This window comes from Mustela putorius, unplaced genomic scaffold (assembly GCF_011764305.1).
Source record: "Mustela putorius furo isolate JIRA1106 unplaced genomic scaffold, ASM1176430v1.1 tig00003907_pilon_pilon_pilon:0A:0A:0A:0A, whole genome shotgun sequence".
NCBI lineage: Eukaryota > Metazoa > Chordata > Mammalia > Carnivora > Mustelidae > Mustela > Mustela putorius.
Window position 1 is genome coordinate 1,675,291 of NW_025422055.1, and position 22,757 is coordinate 1,698,047.

At 37.7% G+C, this 22,757-nt stretch overlaps 1 protein-coding gene across 2 annotated transcripts in view; it reads left to right on the forward strand.

Annotated features, from left to right (window-relative positions):
• Positions 1 to 2,534: 2,534 nt before the first annotated feature.
• The window catches only part of TMA16 (translation machinery associated 16 homolog), a 35,501-nt gene continuing 15,278 nt past the window's right edge, over positions 2,535 to 22,757 (forward strand). Inside the window, exons 1-2 of one of the 2 annotated variants that reach the window (XM_004775532.3) lie at positions 2,535 to 2,684; positions 13,045 to 13,157. In XM_004775532.3, coding sequence (XP_004775589.1) covers positions 2,682 to 2,684; positions 13,045 to 13,157 — 116 coding nt within the window. In that variant the 5' untranslated portion in view covers positions 2,535 to 2,681. Of the gene's footprint in view, positions 2,685 to 13,044; positions 13,158 to 14,481; positions 14,502 to 22,757 lie in introns of those variants that run through there. The other variant, XM_004775534.3, reaches the window with a different exon arrangement.

Sequence of the window (22,757 nt, forward strand, 5' to 3'; positions counted from 1 at the left end):
TATTTATTTATTTGACAGAGAGAGATAACAAATAGGCAGAGGGGCAGGCAGAGAGAGAGGAGGAAGCAGGCTCCCTGATAAGCAGAAAGCCCGATGCAGGGCTCAATCCTAGGACCCTGGGATCGTGACCTGAGCCAAAGGCAGAGGCTTAACCCACTGAGCCACCCAGGCGTCCCAGAGTTGTCTATTTTTTTAATCATTCCATTTATAATCTCTATTTGTTTCTGTCCTATTCAAAGTTACATATCCTGTTTCTATTATTTTAGTGGTTGCTCTATAAATTATACAAGTGTTCTTATTGCATCAATATCTAATACTAATCATTACTTAGCCCCTATATACATACACACACTCATATGCACACACACAAGCACACACACACACACACACACTGACTCAATGTATTTGTTAAAGCACAGGGATTTTCTCTAAAGATGTCTCTGAACTATTCACAGTGGTTATGGGGTCATGGGGACATTGTATTGGAGGAGAAGGGGGGAAATTCATTCTGTTTACCAGAGTGGTGTATATCACATTAAATCATGACCGAATGTTAGTCATGATTGTTATTTGTAAGCTTTCTTTGTATAACTCACTTGTACATTTGCTACAGAGTATTTTGAGCATGACGTCTTGCTCATAGGTAATATCATTTAGAGATTGAATGTGAACGGGGGAAAATTAAGTCTTTTGTTTTCAAAACCCAAATTAAAATGAAAAAAAAAAAACTCAGGATATATGGTTTGTTGAGTTGTTAGCAATTTGAAATTTAGGAATGGGGTAGGAACAGGCGTAGATTTTGTGACTAGCTAAACAATTAGCAATAGCTGAAACAACCAGAATAAGAATTGAGTGCTTACTGGATTGCAGTAATATAGTCCTCAGGAAGCTGACTGGCACTGGGCTGGACTCAGGGAATAAGGTAGCGAGGGTATAAGTTGTACCATAAGAAATTTTTAGAGCATAGCAGTGAAGTATAAATGTTTTGGATTAATTGGAGTCCTCAATAGATTAATGTCTTCATAGTATATATTGCCAGGGTGACCTTCATAGTATAGAATGCATTTTCACACACTTAAAAACCACATGGAAATGTCTTGCCCCTGGATTCATGGATCGTCTGGTCACAAATTCTTGTTTACAATTTCATCTGTTTTTTTTTAATGGGTATACTTATTGATGAAATACATGTACGTGCACATATCTATCCAGGCACACTGAACTTTCATCCTGCCTGTGGCTTCTTCCCATGCCTACTTCTCTCTTTTCATTCAAGTGACAAGTTCTCTCCTCACCACACTCTACTCAGACTCTCCAAACTCTTTTTTTCATCTAGGCCTGGAATTTTGGATTTCCTGTTCTTCTCTGTAGTGTTCAATTGTAGCAAGAAAGTCAGTCAAGCTAGAGTCCCCCGTCCTCCACATCTGGTTGACCTCGATATCTTTATCTAATCAGGTTCCTGATCCTCCACCATCTTCCTGGTGATATTTGATCACTGTGGACTGTATCCCAAAAATCTTGCTAGGTTGGTTTAGCCAGAATGCCCCCTTACTCCTGATGTCTCCTCTTAGCAATTTTCCATCCACCACCCCTCCTCCTGCTCCTTGGCTATAAATTCCCACCTGCCCAAGCTGTATCCCCCATTGCAAGTCCCCTTAGCAGTGATCCTTACTGCTATATAAGCAACCCCCCCCCAAAGTCTGCGTCACCATCCTATAACAAGCCTCTTGAATAATTCTTTTCTTCATTATCAGTCTCTGCTCCACTCTCATTTTCAAGAGGATCTCAGAGACAACCACGTGTAAAACAACTTTTCTGCCTCTCCCACCCTCTTTATTTTCTTCAGCGTAATGTTAGACTATTTGAAATAATAATACTAGTTGTTTTTATTTACTTATTTATTTCCTAACCCTCGGAGTATCCCCAAAGTCTGGCATACAGTAAACAATCAAATATTTGTTTAATGCATATAGGGTCAGTGGAATCCTAACAAGCACAGGTAAAACGCAGACTCTTACGTTGTGAGAAGAAAACAAACAAAAAACCTAGGTTGGAAGGGGCCTTGGGTATGTAGAAGGGCCCTGAACAGGTGAGGCAACTGAGACCCAGTCGGGGAAGAGCCTTGCTCAGGGTAACGGAGGTGAGCAGAGGGTCTTTTGCCACCCTAGGACGTGGGCCATCTCCTAACAGTCTAATGGCGAGGGGGCCAGCGTCTGCGAGGCAGGAACCTCCCAAAGGAGAGCCTCGTGGAAAGATGCTGTTCAGCTGGGGGCTGTGCGTCAGGGTAGATGATGCGGGAGATCCTCGCCCGGGCCTGGGACTCCACTAGCCAAGCGCGTCTAGCGTCGGTAAGCCCAGCTCAAATGCCGGGCCTCAATGTGGACACTGGGCCAGTTTCACCCTCACGTCCCAGGCCCCCTCCCATCGTGTTTGGCAAACCCGCCAGGAGGCCGCGGGTTGGTCCCGGGCTAAAAAGTTCACTACGGGATAAAAAGACTCGGTGTCGCTTCCCGGGGACGTTTTAGAGAGACGTACTTCCCCCGCCCCTTCCGGCTCGGTCCGCCCGGTCTTCTCCCGCAGCCACGTGTGTTTAGGCTGCGCGCGTTTTATGAGTTGTGGCGGTTGTTGGTGGTTCCGTGGTCTAGGCTGCCGGGGTCCTGCAGGGCCGTGAGGACGTCACCATGGTGGGCACCCCCTCCTCCCCCCCCCCCCCCCCCGCCCGGCTTCCCTGAACCCGCCTGGCGCTCTGGAGGGAAGGGGGGTTCTTGGGATGCTGGAAGAGGGGACCGGGCTAAGTGATTCTACCGGTTCGTACCCCGGGGTGAGGGATGCAGGTAGGCCAGCCCCGAGGTGGCCGCCTGGCCCAGCGTCTGGATCTTTAATAGAGTTGGACTTCCGGGTTCGGAAGCGTTCCCAGAGCGCCCTGCCCCTCGGGAGGAAGCCCTCCCCGGTTCCATTTTCTTGCCCCTCACCAGTGTGAGGGCGGCGGGAGGAAGGGGGCGGGGGTGGGGTGGGGGTGGGAAGGTCGGCAAAACTTGGGAAAGTGTCACCTCTGCATTGGTGTGCCACCTCTTGCCCGTCTAGACTGCTTGGGCTCAGTCTCTTGGTGGCTTCTGGCCGACGTCCGCGGACGCGCTCGCTCCCCACATCCTGCCTCCGCACCCCTGCCCCACTCCTTTCCCGGCGCTCGAACTATTCTGTTGTTTTTGTTAAAAATTGACCAGATGCAAAAGAGTGGTTACTCTTACTGAACGAAGTGAAGTATAAAGATTAGTGGTGTAAGGAACTCTCGTTTATCCATGACCGCGTTTAAGAAGCAAAACTTTTCAAAGATGGTTTGTCTCCTTCCTTGGATCTGTAAGGTTCGGGAGCCCGCAGGTAAACAGTATCGAAATTTTGTATTTATAGTTGCCTAGTTTTTCTTTATAGCTGCCGCTTAACATTGTATTTCAAAAACGGATGTTTTCTCTTGCATTTAAAAAAAATGATTAAAATTCATTATAATGATTCTTGACTAGGAAAATGCTTTAGATTCATTTTCAACCAATTTTTAATAAAAACAACAAAGTAAAAAAGTTTACAATTTGGTAAAAAGTTATGATACTCCGGCCACAAGGTCTTTTGTCCTCTTTGTTCTTTTTTCTCTTTCTTCTTTTTGTGTGCCTGACATTTTTGCCTTTCACATCCGTACAGGCCTTTTTTTTTTTTTTTTTTTCCTTTGGATCATAGTGTTTGTATATGTATAAATTTAGTATTTTTCACTTATCATTGCACTTGTGCTCTTTCCAGCCCTTTATAAGATAATTCTTTTATAGCTTTTCCATTTCAGAGTGGAACATTGAAATATCTATTAGATAAGATTGGGGATTGGTTGGCATTTGAATGGAGTTGTCCTTGACTATGAGAATTTCAATTTATCAGGCTGTATGGTAGGGGATTGCCTTGCCATAAGAATCAAAGGAGTGGCATAAAAATCTGTTTTAATTGGCACATTTGCCAAAAAGGCTAAAAAGGCAGCAAATGTGTTTTCAGTTTTCTGGTACATCGCTAGTGGCTCTGCTGTGCCCTTTCTTGAATTTAAGCTCAGCTTGATACTGGAGGTTTTCCAGTTTTTTCTATCAGTTACTCTAAACTACTTTCAGTACAGTTTAGAATGTGGGTTATGGAGTTCCAGAGAACTAAGTTTGACAGTCGTCTTTGCTAAATTTTGATCTTGGTGAAATTACTTAACCCCTCTAAGTCTCAGTTGTCCACCCATTAAAGTGGGATAATGATAGTAACTGCCTCATAGAATTGTGAAAATTAAGTGTAAGCCATTCAGCCTAACGTCTGGCACCTGGTAAATGTAATTTGTTGAAATTAACTTTAGTAATAGTTGTAAATATATAGTAGAGCTTGTAGTTGTCTACTTTTGTTACTTTGCTTATTTATTTTTTCTTATTTTGAACATCTCCTGGAGCTCTACAAATTCATACCTTTTTCTTTGATCAGAAGTTAATTCAACCAACATGAACAGTCTTTTCATACTAATTCATCCCACCCAACACTTCTTTATTCTGAAATGTGAAGTTTTTAGGGTACTAAAAATTATTAATTTGGTATGTACTATACCACAGACACTCTGCTATATTCCTTTTTGTAGAAGCCTATTATAAAGTTTAAGCATGCTTATTTTTCTCCAAAGTTAGATTATAAGACATTTAAAAGACATTTATAAGACATCAGAATGCCATCATCCTCCCTCGATTTATCTTTGCATATTACTGTGGGCATTAACTATTACTGACTACCTACATATTCTTTAATGACAAGATTTTTGTGCTCTTGGACTCACCTATAAATGTAAGCTGAAACAACAAATCAACATACTAAATTTTGGTGGTGTTTTTTTTCCCCAGCTGCATTGAGATATAATTGACTTAGAACACAGTCTAAGTTTAAGATGTACAGTGTTATGATTTGATATACATACATATTTTAAAATAACTACCACAATAAGCTTAGTTAATAGATCACATCACATAGATACCAGTTTTAAGATTTACTCTTAGCACCTTTCAAGTATACAATACAGTATGGTTAGATCTCAAGAACTTTACTCATCTTGTAACTGGAAGTTTGTATCCACTGACCAACTTGAAACATTTCTCAACCCCATCCCCTGGCAATCACCAGTCTGCTTCATGTTTCTATAAGGTTTTTTCCTATAATTTTTTTTAAATAGATTCCACATATATGTAAGATCATGCCATATTTGTCTTTTTCTGTGTGACTTACCTCTCAGCATAATGCTTTTGGGTTTCATCCATATTATTGCAAATAGTGAGATTTCCTTTTTTATGACTGTTTGATAATCCACTGTGTATATATAACACATTTTCTTCATTTGTCAAAAGACACTTTTTAGGTTGTTCCCATGTCTTGGCTATGATAAAAAAGGCTTCAATGAAGAGAGGTGCAGTTACAACTTCAAAATAGTGATTTTGTTTCCTTGGATATATACTCAGAAGTAGGATTGCTGGATTATATGGTAGATCTATTTTTAATTTTTTTGAGGAACCTCTCTGTTGTTTTCCATAGTGGCTATATCAGTTTTCATTCCCATCAGCAGTGCACAAGTGTACCCTTTTCTCCATATCCTCTTCACCGCTTACTATCTGTCTTTTTGATAACAACCAAGAGCTTGTTGTTAGATTTTTGAAGGAAAGATAAAATTGAAGTCTGCATTAGAAAATTAATTAAGGTATTCTTAAGGAGAGCATTGTTTATGAACGATTAAAATTATATGAGATAATTCACACTTTTAAAGACCATTTTTAATATTTTTAATTCACAGTGGGCACTCAGCAAATGTTGACTTGGGGCATCATCCTACTTCTTTTTTACTTCTTTCAGAGTATTATTTTCAATCTAATAAGACATGTTTTAACAATATTTAAGGAGCCACTGTTGAGAATATAAAACACAAGTAAAAATGACTTGTAAATATTAGAAGGCTCATCAGTGCAGTTTAATATTAGGTACTACGTGGTAAATGCTACCAAAAGAGAAAGGTTCTAAGGTCCAGAAATGTTCTTCTTGGCTATCTTCAAGGAGGAGGTAAACTTGAATTTGAAATGGTTCTTGAGAATTGGGTGTGGTTTAGAAAGAAGTATGTGTTGAACCATTAAGTTCCTACTGAAAACTCTAGCTAATGATTGTCACTAGTGTCATATTTATCTGTAAAGCAGGGAAAATACACTGGATTTCTTCGTGGTAGACTCACTGCCCAAAAAAAAAGAAAAACGCAGCTTCTCTTAAATAATCCATCTCATTTTTGTCTTGTCATTAGTGACTTAGAATATCATACTTTGATATTTATTTTGGCATTTAAAATATTACCCTATAGTTTTCTCAGTTACAGGGATGATTAGTTTTATACTTTTTTTTTTTTAAGTATTTGTGTACCTATATGTACCCTAAGTGCCTTTGATGGAATGATTATTTTTCTAGGTTTCTAGTTGCAGTGGGTAGTCTAAATGGCATTTTTGTCTCTAGTTGACCCTGGATTCTATATTGACCTTGATGGTCTTTTAGGAAAAGTTCCTTTTTATTATTTATGATTTTAGCAGGAATATTTGAACCATATTGCCCCTGAAATACCTCTTTCTGTTTCTGTGTTTGAATAAACTATGTGTTTTCTTCTGTTACTCTCAATTATGAATCCAAAGAAGTTTAGAATGAATTTTCTGAAGTGATTGCTAAAGGTTGTAGGTTACTAATACTAATACTAATTTCTGACTGGAATATTTTTGTGGTACCAGAAACTTTTCAAAGTAAGCATAGTTACTTAAAACAATACCTTACTTATTACTTATGCTTATGGAAAGAAATCCTTAGTTACACTTATGAAAAGAAATGCTGTTTTTGCTTTCTTTCAAAGTTAAAATATAACTATTATTCTTCTGTAGCAAATGCACCTTTTTTCCTCCATGCCCAGTTTTGTTTTATGTTTACATTCTATACTATTCTATGAGTCATCAAATGCTCTGCAAGTAAATTTGGAGAATCCCTGACTGATAGAGATTAATTGCTTTTCAGTTAAGAGATACTTAGCTTGACTAGACTGTTTAATACATTAACATTTTATTGATAGGATTTTACTTTAATTTTCGTTGTTGAAGCGTTTCTTTTTTAATATATTGAAAAAATATGAACATGTTTTAAAACTTAACAGGTTATATTGTACATATTTCTGTTCCTTATATATATTCATATCCTGCCTTGAGGCAACCTTTTCATGAATAATACAAGGAATTACAGACTATACAGCTGAGTCAGAATATAAATTCAATTTCTTTGTTTCTTCTTTACTAAGTCTTGGAGGTTCTTTCCTGAGACTTCTTAAGCTATGAGGACATTTTCATACTCCAATGTTATCAAAATTTTTCTTGTTCTGAAGAAAATTCTTTTTAAATCTTTAAAGGAAATATTTTTATAGACTTGGATATATTGCTGAAACAGTGTTACACCTCTATAACTTTAGCTGTTTCTTAGCAGCCTCAGAGAGCATCTCTTTTTCTTGGGGTTCTTTGACCTTTACTTGGTTTTCTTTTTTTTTTTTTTTTTTAAGCTTTTTATTTGTTAGGATATATGGAATAAAGATATCTTTACAAAGGGTACACTTGGCTTTATTATTTTCTTTGTTTTTGTCTTCGTCAGTTCTCTCTTTCTGTGTAACAAGTTGTCCCAAAGTTTAGTGGCTTAAAACAACAGCATTAATTACCTCACAGTTGCTGTGAATCAAGAATGAGGCATATGGCTTACCTGGATCCTGTGCTCCAAGATCTCTCACAAAGTTACAGTTAAGGTATAATCTGAGGCTGTGGTTTCATCCCAAGGCACAACTGGGAAACATGCACTTCCCAGCTCACTCATATGGTTCTTTGTAGGGTTTATCTCCTAGTAGACAACTGGACTCAGGACCTCAGTTCTTCACTGCCACAGACTAGAGGCCTGTCACATTTCTTTGTTAGATAGGCCTCTTCATGGGACAGCTTACTGCATGGCAGTTGTGTTCTATCAGAGTGAGCCTAGTGAGAGAGCAAAAGAGAATAGGCAAGGTGGGAAGCCAGAGTCCTTACAAAACCTAATCACAGGATTGGAGTTCCTTCATTTGCCATATGTTATTCATTAAAAATAAATCACCAGGTCCACACTCTAGGGGAGATTATACTTAAGACATGAATATCCAGAGATGGAATTCATTCTTAGACATCTTAGAGGCAACCTACCGTGGGTTCAGAAACATTTTTATTGATTCATGTTTGCTAGGTAAACTTCATGTACAAAATATCCTTATCATACCTTTTTTCCTGCACCCCCCACCCCACATGTGCAGAGAATAATACAAAAGAATGCATATACAGACATATCTTAGAGATATTGTGGGTATAGTTCCAGACTTCCCCAATAAAACAAGTATCACAGTAAAGCAAGTTGATGACTTTTTTGGTTTGTCAATGCCTTGAAAAGTTATATTTATACTATATTGTGGACTGTTAAGTGTGCAGTAGCATCTGTCTAAAAAACAGTATAAATACTTTAATTAAAAAATAGTTTATTGCTAGGGCACCTGGGTGGCTCAATGCGCTAAGCCTCTGCCTTCGGCTCAGGTCACGATCTCAGGTCCTGGGATCGAGTCCCTCAGTGGGCTCTCTGCTCAGCAGGGAGCCTGCTTCCTCCTCTCTCCCTACCTGCGTCTCTGCCTACTTGTGATCTCTCTCTGTGTCAAATAAATAAAATCTTAAAAAAAAAAATCTTTAAAAAAATAGTTTATTTCTGAAAAATGCTAACCATCATCTGAGTTTACAGCAAGTTGTACTCTTCTTGCAGGTAGGGGCTTTTGCCTCAGTCAGGCTGCTGACTAATGAGGGTAGAAGTTGCTGAAGATTGGGGTGGCTGTGATAATTTCTTAAAATGAGACAGTAATGAGGTTTGCCACATCAATTGACTATTCCTTTCACAAATAATTTCTTTGTAGAACGCATTGCTGCTTGGTAGCATTTTATCCATGGTAGAACTTCTTTCAGAATTGTTATCCGTCATCCCAAACCCTGCCACTGCTTTATCAACTATGCTGATTTAATATTCTGAATCCTGTGGTATCATTTTTAACATTCTTCACAGCATCTTCATCAAAAGTAGATTCCATCTCAAGAAACCACTTTTTTTGTTCATCTGTAAGAAGCAGCTCCTTACCCATTCAAGTTTCATCATGAGATTGCAGCAAAATCAGTCATATCTTGAGGTTCTTCCAGTTCTATTCTCTTGCTCTGTCTACCACATCTGCAGTCCCTTCCTCCTTCCTAAGAGTCTTGAAACCCTTGAAGTCATTTATGAAGGTTGGAATCAACTTCTAAACTCCTGTTCTTACTGTATTTTGGCCTCTTCCCATGAATTGTGAATATTCTTCATGGCATCCAGAATGGTAGATCCTATTCTGAAGGTTTTCAAGAATTTATTTTGCCCAGATTCGTTTGAGGAATCACTGTATATGGCAGCTATAGCCTTATCAAATTTTTTTTTAATAAGACTTGAATGTCATAATCTTGATCCATGAGCTACAAAATGGATATTGTGTTAACAGGCATGAAAACAACATTAATCTCACTGTTTATGTCCATTGGAGCTTTTGGGTGACCAGGTGCATTGTTAAGGAACAGTCATATTTTAAAGTGAGTCTTTTTTTCTTAGCAATAGGTCTCAACCTTGAGCTTCAGATATTCAGAAAACTGTGTTATAAACAGATGTGCTATCAACCAGACTTTGTGGTTCCATTTATAGAGCACAGGCTAGGTAGATTTCCCATAATTTTTAAGGGCCTTAGGATTTGAGGGATGGTAATTGAACACCGGTTTCAGCTTAAATTTACCAGCTGCATTAGCGTCTAACAAGAGAATCAGTGTATTTTTTGAAGTCTTGAAGCCAGGCATTGACTTCATTTCTAGGTGTGAAAGTCCTAGATGGCATCTTCCAGTAGGAGGGTGTATTGTGTACATTGAAAATCTTGTTTAGTGTAGTCACCTTCATTAATTATCTTAGCTAGATTTTTCTGGATAACTTCTGTATCAGCTTCTGTATCAGCACTTGCTGCTTTGCTTTGCACTTTTATGTTATGGAGACTGCCTCTTTCCTTAAACTGCATGAACACCAACCTCTGTTAGCTTCAGATTTTTTTCTCTAGCTTTCTCATCTCTCTTGTCCTTCATAGAATTGAAGAGAGGTGGGCCTTGTTCTAGCTTTGGCTCAAGGGAATGTTGTGGCTGATGTGATCTACCCAGACCGCTCAAAACTATGAGCAGTAAGGATCTTTTCCTTTCTTATCATTCCTGTGTTCACTGGAATAGCACTTTAAGTTTCCTTCAAGAACTTTTCCTTTGCCTTCACAACTTGGCTAACTGGCACAAGAGAAAGGCCTAACTTTTTGGCCTATCTCAGCTTTGTACTTACCATCCTTATCAAGCTTAATAATCTCTAGGTTTTTATTTAAAGTGGGTGATGCATGACTCTCCCTTTCACTTGGACACATAGAAGCCATTGTAGGGTTATTAATTGGTGTAAGTTATATACTGTTTTGTTTCAGGAGATAGATCTGAGGAGAGGGAGATAGATGGGAGAATGGCTGGCTGGTCAGTGAGAGTAGTAGGGATACACAAAGCATTTATTGATGAAGTTTGCTTATATGGATACAGTTCATGGCGACCCCAAAAAATTACAAGGATAACATTAAAGATCACTTAGCACAGACCTCCATAACAAATACAGTGATAATAATGTAGTTTGAAATATTGCAAGATTACTAAAATGTGACATAGGGACATTAAGTAAGCAAATGCTAATGGAAAAGTGGCATTGATAGACTGGGTTAATGCAGGGTTGCCACAAACCTTGTTTGTAAACAAAACAAGACCTCCCCCCCCCCACAATATCTGCAATGCACGGTAAAACAAAGCATGCCTATACTGTTGTATGATGGTTTCACATTATTTTTCTGTCCCTATAACCACCTTCCAGTGCCTTTCTGGGGTTCAGAGTGGCAGTTACCTTGCCTAGGTGTATCAAGAAGAAAGCAATAAATATTTATTGGCGTATTTCACTAAATATTTGTTGAAGGAATGAATACATATGTGAGTGAGGAATTGGTGGTCATTTTAATTAATTCTGCCAGAAGTTTTACAGTGGAAGTGACTTTGAGTTGTATTTTATGAAAAGACAAGGAAAGGATTTTTCCGATAGAGGTAACAACCTCAGTCTTCAGAAGTTAAGAAATAGCATGGTGTGTTCTGGAAATGGGGAGGAACTTCAGTAAGAATGGGATGAAGGATGTTTTGAAGAATGAGTTATGCTGGAGAAGTACGTTGGGGGTAGATTGTTTTCTGCCTTAAGGACTTGGGACCTCACTGTGAGCTCGTTAGCAAGGGAGAAGGACTTCACTAAATAAATGTTGTAGGAAAATAAGCTCTGCAACTTCCATGAATGTGAGTGAGAATCTGAAGGCCATTCTAATCATGAAAAATCATGAGGCTGAATTAAGGCAATAACAGTAGTTTTGAAGAGAAGATTCTAGAAGCCTTTTTGAGGATTAGGTATGTTAGAGACCACCAGGTGTCCCCATAGAACCTTTTTTTTCTGTAATAATGTATTTGTTTTACTGTGATAACAATTATATTTACTACTCTCCCTTACGTAACCCAGTGATTAAATTTTGATGAATGGTATGTAAACGGAAGACTCCAGCTTCTGAAATTTTGCTCTGTATGCCTTTTGATTTTCTTTTCTACTTCTCAGTGGTTAGAGTTTAGACTTGGATTAAGTCATCTTGAACTATATAGATATATAGGAGGTTATACCCTTAGGATAGTAGGTGGAAGGAGTCTGGATCTCAGGACTTTGTGAAGCAGAGCCTCCAGCTCCTGTGTTTTACATCAGAGAACCAAACTTTATCAGATTACACCATTATTATTCTGGGCTTCTCTTATAGGAAGCCAAATTAATTCTAAAATAAAAACAGGTCTGATAAAATACAGAATTATGTAGGAATAAAGAGTTAACTGAAATGTCGAATTCAGTGGACTAAATGAATTGTGACCTTGTTAACTGGCATAAGGTTTGAAGGGGAAAATAATTTGTTCTTTTTGGGGTGTGCTGCTTGTATTCTTTCTTCTATTCCTGTTTTTCTGTGAACCCAACTCTGACTTTGTTTGATTCAGTGCTCACTCTGTTCCATGTCCAACTTCTACAGTGTCAAGCTCCCATGAACATCCTATGTTCCTTCTACCTCCCCACCTTTTTAAACTATAACACAATTTTAAAAATTAACATATAATGTATTACTTGTTTCAGGGTTACAAGTCTGTGATACATCAGTCTTAACAATTCACAGCACTAACCATGGCACATACCCTCCCCAATGTCCATCACCGAGCCACCCCATCCCTCTCACCCGCCTCCATTCCAGCAACCCTGTTTGTTTCCTGAGATTAAAAGTCTTATGGTTTGTCTCCCTCTCTGGTTCCGTCTTGTTTCATTTTGTCTTCTCTTTCCCTATGATCCTCTGTCTTGTTTCTCAAATTCCTCATATCAGTGAGATCATATGATAATTGTCTTTGACTGATTAACTTATTTCTCCTAGCATAATAGCCTCCAGTTCCATCCATATAGAACTGTAACACAATTTTAACTCTTGTCTTCTCACTAGATGCATTCTTTTACCTACTTTGAAGATAGAAAAGTTGAAGAGCTGGGTTTATTGACCCATTCTGTGCCTTTCTTTATTATATCACTGAAGAGTAGTTTCGAATATATCATTTCTGTTACGACAATGGAAACAAATGCCATTCTAATCATTTAACAGGTCTGCGTTCTCTCCTAATTCCTAGAGTAGTGTTTCTGGCTTTTGGTATTTCTTATACTACTGTTTTTTAAATTTATTTCTAAAGAAATTTTTTAACAGAAATCACTTATATATCTGACTGTGTATGTCATGTGTCTTCCTAATTTTAGCCTAAAGCCCTAAAGGGAAAAATTGTAGGACGGGAAAAAAAAGTCATCCATCCATATAGTAGAAGAGCAGCTCAAATTACAAGAGAGGCCCACAAACAAGAAAAAAAGGAAAAGTAAGTATCTTTTTATCATTTGTATTGCATTGGTGTAAAGCCCGTTAACACATTTATTTTTCAACCGTATTCCCTTCTCCCCTTAAGGAATATTAAGTATGTTTGGTGCGCTGAAGATAAAACAGTGAACAAGGATTCAGCTCTTCTAGCGCTTACCTAAAGCAGAAACGTACACTTCAGTAGGTTGTGATGAACATAATGAAGAAAAAGGAAAAAGAATTATGGGTTCTATTCTATATAGAATAATCATGTGTAGCTTATATGGAGAAGTTCATATTGGAGCAGAGAGCTAAAAGATGTGAAGGCAGGACCTATGTAGATAAATGTTGGACATATAGGTTAAAGTACTTAGTTGTCTATTAGATATATAGAAGGAGATACAAAATGGGAAGTTGGATATGTTGGGTCTGGTGTTCAGAGGATTGATTAGGGATGCAACTCAGATTTGGGAGTCACCAGTTTCTAGATGGGACGGTAAATGATGAGATGAGAGAAGATCATCTAATGAGTAAATGTAGCTAGAAAAGAGAAAGGAGCCAAGGATTGATCCCAGAGGCTTTCATCATTTAGAGGCTGGAAAAAGGATCTAACAAGTGAGACTGAGGAAGAGGAGAAAGAAGATTGTGTTTCAAAGAGAAGGTGGTGATCAAGCTATGTCATTAGCTCTTGATTAACATCAGAGCTGAGAATTGATCTAGTAATTTGATTTAGTAATTTGCAAATAATTTAGTAAAGTAGAGATCACTATATTTTTTTGTTATTTTCTTAGTTGTTGCTCTGAAAATTACAACTAAATCTTAAAACAGTCTTATTTCAGATTAATTTCAAGTAAATTTCAATAGTATACCAAAGATTTTCTTCCTTGTGGCTCCCTTCTCCCTCCTTTGTACTATTATTATTAAGAAATTACATCTTTATACATTACAATCCCACAAACACAATTTTACAGTGATTGTTTTTATACAGTTGTCTTATGAGAATATACACAAAAATATATTTATACTGTCTTTTATGTTTACCTGTACTTTTTTTTTTTTTTTTTACTGGTGCCCCTTATTTCTTCATGTGGGTTCAAATTGCTATTCACTGTGCTTCCATTTTAGCCTGTAGGACTCCCTTTATTATTTCTTATAAGGTAGGTTTGAAAGTTAGAGATTTGCTAAGTTTTATCTGAGAATGTCTTCATTTTGCCTTTAGTTTTGAAGGAAACTTTAGAATATAGAATTCTTGCATATAGAATTCTTTTTTCAGTCTTTCTGTTCAGCACTTTAAATATGTCATCCCTCAGCCTTCTGGCCTGTGTGGTTTCTAAGGAGAATTCAGCTGTTTATCTTACTGAATGCAGTGAGTCACTTCTGACACTGTAAAGTTGTTCTTTGTCTTTGAATAGTTTGACAGGTACGTCTAGTAGGTGTGGATCTCTGAGTTTATCCTACATGGATTTCATCCTACATGGATTTCATCCTACATGGAGTTTGTTAAGCTTCTTGTGTGTGTAGCTCAATGTTTCTTTTAAAATTGGGAAGTTTTTAGCCATTATTTTTCCAAATACCTATCTTTTCTGTCCTTTCCTTTCCTTCTGTGACTCCCATTATAGTGTTCTTAGTAGTGTCCCATGGGTCTCTGAGACTCTTCATTTATCTTTCTTTCCTTTTCACTTTTTGTTGCTCAGATTGGATAATTTCAGCTAACTTGCTGTTACGTTTATGGGTTCTTTTTTCTGCCAGCAAAAAACTGCTGTTGAATCTTTCTAGTAAATGTTTCATTCTTGTTGTTACATCTTTCAACTCCAGAATTTCTACTTGACTCATCATTGTAATTTCTTTCTCTTTATTGATACTCTCTGTTTGGTGTAACATTGGTCTCATAATTTCCTTGAAATTTTTAGATACAGTTTTCTTTAATTCTTTGTATATGTTTATTATAGCTGAATTCAAGTCCTTGTCAAATAGGTCCAACTATCTGGGCTTCCTTAGGAAGTTTTTGTTGACTGCTATTTTTAATCCCCGAATATGGACCACACCTTTCCTTTTTTGCTGTATGTCTCATAATTTTTGGTTGAAAACTGTACATTTTCAATATTACAGTGTGACAACTCTGTTAAATAGACATCTCCAGCCCCTAGACCCAATTAGGTTTGCTCTTGAATTGTTTGCTTCATGACTTTCCTAGACTGATTTTGTAAAGTCTGTTTGTTGTGTGTGGCCATTGATGTTTTTGCTCAGTTGGTGGTCAGCTAATGTTGGAACAGAGGGTTCTTTAAATGCCTCTAGCTAATAAGTTTCTTGGCCTTTGCTGAGGGGCTCTTTGAATCTGTTGAGCATGACTTTGACACACCAGGATGCAGTTTACTTAGACTTCATTTCTTGTTTGCATAGAGCCTTAAGGTTAGCCAGAGGTGAGAGAATAGGGCCTGTTCAGGTCTCTCCTTAGCATGAACATAGTCATTAATGTATATACGGCATTCTAGATTCCCAGGAGTATGTTGGGGCTTGCTTTCAAGTCCACTGTGCACATTCCATTTCCCAGTTTTCCTTTAAATTTTTTAGTCCACCTTTTGTTAGCCCCCAGCTGGTAATATCACTGAGGCAGCTGCTATGTTAGTTAATTGCTGCTGATTATTTTCAAGAAAAAACTTGGAGATAGAGCTCTTCCTACAGAGAGCTCTGTCTGAGTCAGATTATCTAAGGACAAAGTAACTTCAAGCTTCTCAGCATGCTGCCTGTCAGGTCAAATGGTAGCAATTTTCTGGGTGTGAAGGTTTTGGGGAACTCCAAATCTGATGTCTCTAGTGGCCGTTAGGAAGATGGCTTTTACAACTGCCGAGATTTGCTAGTCCATTGGTTTTCAGCACTGTTGTGGAGTTGATAAAGGGGTGATGGATTAGGCACATTCACAGGTTTGTTGTTCTTATGGAGATTGGGCTGTTTTTCTTGAGAACGCTCCACAGACTCTTGCAAGGCTTTGTTTAATTTTCATACTTCTGGAAAAGTTGATTTTGACAAATTTTGTTAGTATTCTCTGTTTTTGTGGAAAAGTGGATTTTCATAGGTCCTTAAGCCATTGTGGTTTTTGTTCTTGATGTGAAGAATTCATAGCAAAATTTTCTTCTTAGGAATACAAAATGTGTATATAATGCCCTTTCTTGTCTTCTTCCTGTCCCTTAATGTCCCCTTTCTGGTCAGCAGCCCACACTATAATTTGCCTATTCTTCCCTCAATCTTTGGCCTGTGAGAGTTCCCAGTAGCTGCTGGAGTGACAAATAAAGAATTACTTAAAATGAAGTTACAAAGGCAAAAATCATCATGTTAGCTATTTTAAAATAGACTTCCATTTTAATAAATAAATGGTAGATATATTTCTCTACTAACTGATTGAAACCAGCACGTTCATTGTTATATATTAATTATATAATATATAATAATAATTATATATAATATAATATATAATATATATAAAATATATAATATATATAATGTTATATATATAATATAATATATATATATAATAATATAAAGACATATTTAGTAAAGATTAGCTGTTCCACAATGATTTGGCTAGAAGTTTTCTGGAAGAAAATAGACAAGTTCTATGATAGTATAATCAAACTTTCTTTCTTTTTTTTTTCCCATAAAGGTTAATTGGGATGATAGCATCACTTTAAAACAGTAATTTTCAAACTTCAAGTAATTTATGTATCATTTTCATGAATTTTGCTTTGTCTATTGACAAGGTTACTACTTCCCTGCTTTTGCAGTTTTTGATTACTGTCTTTACTAGTATTTCACAAACTAGTATTTCACAAAAGTATTAGGTGTACACGAGATATACCTGTAGGGCATCTTAAAACAGGTTGTTCTTTCCCCTAAAATTTTCCATCAGAACATCTGGGACAATGTCAAAATTTTGCTTTCTAATGAGTTTCAGATAATGTTAATGGTATTGGCTGTTGGTTCAGGGACCACACTATGAGAACCACGGACTGTGGTATTATTTACTTAATATTCTTTTAGAATCTATTTCCCTTATGTATTTTTTTTTTAAAGGAGACATTTGATCTGTATTAAAAACAAACAAATACTGTTTCCTTACCTGTATGGTCTGAGCCTGAGGCATGCTTGCTTTATCCTTGCTGAAAAGATTTGGCAAAGGTTGGAAGACTTATTAAGTAAACATTAAACTAAGTATTCTTCTTAATGTAATTAGAGATGATCAAAAGAAAAGGGGGGGAAGTAGCTTGTTTAAAGATGATTTAATTCTGTGTCTGTGAGATCTAAAAACTCAGCTTATATATAGTGCTAGTGTTATTCATGGCAATACTTTGGGAAATACTGCTTTAGAATTTGACTAAATTCTTTGGTTCACTCTTAAGTGCTTGTGTCAGTGAGCCTACAGTCTTTGTATGTTTTCAGGATTTTATGCACTGATTTACAGAATCAACATTGTGAAAGAATTATGGAAGGATAAAACTGAACAACATGGTAATTCCTGTATAACTTATTCTCAGGAGGTCCCATTTTTGGCCAAGCCTCCATTTTTATCATACAGAGTTGAAAGGTATTACTTAATTTTTTTTCTACTTGAGCGATGTTCTAAATGAAATTTTCTCATTTATTTTAAAGGAGTCATCACTGTAACCGTTATGCTCCAGAAGCAAACACAGTTTTAGTATGTCTAGTGTATTTTATGAACAGGCTTAGATGGCTGTCATAGATGTCAGTTTTTTGAGTAGCTGCATCATTGACCATGAGTCATATTTGATTTAAATGGCATAAACACAAACAGCATCTTAAAATACTGCTGATCTTTCTGCACTAGAATAGTACTTCCAGCAAGACAGAAATGCTGAGTTGCATATTTTGGAGAGATGGTTGGTGACAAGATACTGAGACTCTTGGGACAGCGATGAGCAAGATGATAGAAAAGATAACCAGCAGTATTTAACTTGAACTTGAACTTAACTTGCTTTATTTACCTACTGCTGCATAAGAAATTCTATGGCATCAGAGCAGTTTGAAAGTTCTTTGGTCAAGAATTCCAGTGCCACTTAACTGCTTCTGACTCAAAGTCTCTCACAAATCTGTGTTAAAATGATGACTGGGCGTGCATTCATCTCAGAGCTTAATAGGGAAAGGTGCTTCCTAGCTTACTTATGTGGCTGTTGGCAGACCTCAAGTCATGGCTGCTTGGTGGCTGGAGCATCATCAGTTCCTTGCTATATGAGCCTCTCCATAGGCTACTCACAATATGGTAGCTTGGTTCCGACAGAGCAGAGGCTCTGAAATAGAACAAGAGAGGATGGCCAGGACAGAAGAAGTCTTTGAAACTTAATTGCAGAATGATATTTATCACTGTTGTGCTATTTTATTTGTTATAAGTCTCTAGGTCTAGCCAGCCACACTCAAGGATACCAGGCCATGACTATTAAGACATAAGAATCAGTGAGGGGACCATTTTAGACACTGTCACCTTTTGTGAACTATCTGCCTACCAAAAATATGTGGTTTTCTAAGGAACAAAGGTAGCCATGTAGCTTAGAGTACCCAGTTTCTATACTTTTATATAGAACTGAGGACTCTACCACTTCCTAAGTTTCCTTTTTAGGGAGAAACACAGGTAGGTGGGGAGATCAGGGAGGATATTTATGTTGTAGTGCCTTTGACTAGTGGTTGGGGATACAAAAGCAGACCCGGTAGGTTAATCAAATTGCCTCTTATTGTTAGGTTCTGATTACTTAAAGATACTGCAGGAGTGAATAGCAACATAATGAAAGCACAAACGTGTTTTTCTTCAGTATTTGAATGCTCTGACTGAGGACTATGTGGAATATTGCTTTTATTCATATTAAAAGAAACTAGTATGTTTCGGAGACTAGTGCATTTCAAGGGATGTGCAATTTACAGAGAGCACGTGGCTTTTTTTTTTTTTTTTAAGTTTATTTATTTGAGAGAGAGTGCATGTGTGCATGAGTAGGAGGAGGAGCAGGAGGAGGAACAGGAGGAGGACAGGAGAAGCAGACTCCCTGCTAAGCAGGAAGCCTGTTGTGGGGCTCTATCCCATGAACCTGATATCATGACCTGAGCCAAAAATCAAGAGTCAGATGCTCAACCATCTGAGCCACCCGGGTGCCCCAGCAAATGGCAGTTGTGTGTTATTTTTGCTTTATTTTATGATTTCTCAGCATAGCAATACTTTGTTAGTATGTACTGTCACGCATACAGTATGTCCTACACGGTATACTACAAAGAACTCTGGATACTAAAAGAAAATGTCTTAATATGGAAAATTGACAGAGAGAAACTAAGCATAATGGGTAAAAATCTAAGAAACTACTTTACAGAATTAATCTCAAATCGCTTTGCTTTTCTGGTCCCAACTGATAACCATTCCAGTTCAGGCCCCATTGAGTTCATTCAGGATTATTGCAACCTGACTTCTGACTAGATTCTTTTGTCTAGGCTTAATTGAAAGGAATGAATTTTTTCTCCCTTATTATGAGCATTTTCTGTTTTTTGAAGTCAACTTTGAGGTATAACTAACATTCAGTAAAATGATCGTATTTTCAGTGTACAGATTGGACTTTTCACAATACATTAGTCTAACCAACCACGATTAGCATATAGTGCCATTTTCATCCTTCCAAAGGATTTCCTTGTGCATCTTTTCAGTCATTGCTCACCCTTTACTCTTAGCCTCAGGCAACCCCTGGTTTTCTTTTTATTTTGATAGATGAGATTTGTCTTTTCTGATTTATAAAAAAATTTTTAATTAAACATAATGTATTATTAGCCTCAGGGGTACAGGTCTGTGAATCGTCAGGCTTAGACACTTCACAGCACTTACCATAGCACATACCCTCCCCAATGTCCATAAGCCAACCACCCTCTTCCTACCCCCCTCCCCCACCAACCCTCAGTTTGTTTTGTGAGATTAAGGGTCTCTTATAGTTTGTCTCCCTCCTGATCCCCTCTTGTTTCATTTTTTTCTTTCCCTGCCCCCCAAACCCCCCACTTTGCCTCTCAAATACCTCATATCAAGGAGATCATATGTAATTTTCTTTCTCTGATTGACTTATTTAGCTCAGCATAATAACCCTCTAGTTCCATCCATGTCGTTGCAAATGGCAAGATTTCATTTCTTTTGATGGCTGCATAGTATTCCGTTTTGTGTGTGTGTGTGTGTGTGTGTGTGTGTGTGAATACACCACATCTTCTTTATCCATTCATCTTTTGATGGACATCTAGGTTCTTTTCATAGTTAGGCTACTGTAGACATTGCTGCTGTAAATATTTGGATGCACGAGCCCCTTGGGATCACTACATTTGTATCTTTAGGGTAAATACCCAGTAGTGCAATTGCTGGATCATAAGGTAGCTCTATTTTCAACTTTTTGAGGACCCTCCATGCTGTTTTCCAGAGTGGCTACACCAGCTTGCATTCCCACCAGTCAGTGTAAGAGGGTTCCCCCTTTTCCGCATCCTTGCTGGCATCTCTCATTTCCTGACTTGTTAATTTGTTAATTTTAGCCATTCTGACTGGTGCGAGGTGGTATCTCATTGTGGTTTTGATTTGCATTTTCCTGATGCTGAGTGATGTGGAGCACTTTTTCATGTGTCTTTTGACCATCTGGATGTCTTCTTTGCAGAAATATCTGTTCATGTCCTCTGCCCATTTCCTGATTGGATTAATTTGTTCTTTGGGTGTTGGGTTTGGTAAGTTCATTATAAATTTTGAAGACTAGCCCTTTATCTGATATTTCATTTCCGAATCTCTTTTCCCATTCTGTCAATTTCCATTTGGTTTTATTGACTGTTTCCTTTGCTGTGCAAAAGATTTTGATCTTGATGAAGTCCCAGTAGTTCATTTTTACCCTTGCTTCCCTTGCCTTTGGTGATGTTTCTAGGAAGAAATTGCTATAGCTGAAGTCGAAGAGGTTGCTGCCTGAGTTCTCCTCAAGGATTTTGATGGATTCCTTTCTCACATTGAGGTCTTTCATCCATTTTGAATCTATTTTTGTGTGTGGTATAAGGAAATGGTCCAGTTTCATTTTTCTGCATGTGGCTGTCCAATTTTCCCAACACCATTTGTTGAAGAGACTGTCTTTTTCCATTGGACATTCTTTCCTGCTTTGTCAAAGATTGTTGACCAGAGAGGTGAGGGTCTATTTCTGGGCTCTCTATTCTGTTCCATTGAGCTATGTGTCTGTTTTTGTGCCAGTACCATGCTGTCTTGATGATGACAGCTTTGTAATAGAGCTCAAAGTCTGGAATTGTGATGCCACCAACTTTGGCTTTCTTTTTTAACATCACTCTGGCTATGTAAGGTCTTTTATGGTTCCGTATAAATTTTAGGATTATTTGTTCCATTTCTTTGAAAAAAATTGATGGTATTTTGTTAGGGATTACATTAAACGTGTAGATTGCTTTAGGTAGCATAGACATTTTCACAATATTTGTTCTTCTGATCCGTGAGCATGGAACATTGTTCCATTTCTTTTTGTCTTCCTCAGTTTCTTTCATGAGTACTTTATAGTTTTCTGAGTACAGATTCTTTACCTCTTTGATTAGGTTTATTCCTAAGTATCTTATGGTTTTGGGTGCAATTGTAAGTGGGACTGATTCCTTAATTTCTCTTTCTTCTGTCTTGTTAATGGTGTATAGAAATGCAACTGATTTCTGTGCATTGATTTTATACCGACACTTTACTGAATTCCTATACAAGTTCTGGCAGATTTGGAGTAGAGTCTTTGGGTTTTCCATGTAAAGTATCATCTGCAAAGAGTGAGAGTTTGACTTCTTCTTGTCCAATTTGGATGCCTTTAGTTTCTTTTTGTTGTCTGATTGCTGAGGCTAGGACTTCCACTATTATGTTGAAAAGCAGTGGTGATAAGGGACATCCCTGCTGTGTTCCTGACCTTAGTGGAAAAGCTCTTAGTTTTTCTCCATTGAGAATGATATTCACTGTGGGTTTTTTTCATAGATGGCTTTGATGTTATTGATGTATGTACCCTCTATCGCTACACACTGAAGAGTTTTGATCAAGAAAGGATGCTGTACTTTGTCAAATGCTTTTTCAGCATCTACAGAGAGTATCATATGGTTCTTGTTCTTTCTTTTATTAATATATTGTATCACATTGATTTGCGGATGTTGAACCAACCTTGCAACCCTGGAATAAATCCCACTTGGTCGTGGTGAATAATCCTTTTAATGTACTGTTGAATTGGCTAGTATTTTGGTGAAAATTTTCACATCTTGTGTTCATCAAGAATATTGGTCTGTAATTCTCTTTTGATGGGGTCTTTGTCTGGTTTTGGGATCAAGGTCATGGGGGCCTCATAAAATGAGTTTGGAAGTTTTCCTGCCATTTCTGTTTTTTGGTAAAGTTTCAGGAGACTAGGTATTAATTCTTCTTTAAATGTTTGGTAGAACTCCCTTGGGAAGCCATCTGTCCCTGGGCTCTTGTTTATTGGGAGATTTTTGATGACTGTTTCAATCTCCTTACTGGTTATGAGTCTCTTCAGGTTTTCTATTTCTTCCTGGTTCAGTTTTGGTAGTTTATAGATCTCTAGGAATGCATCCATTTCTTCCAGATTGTCAA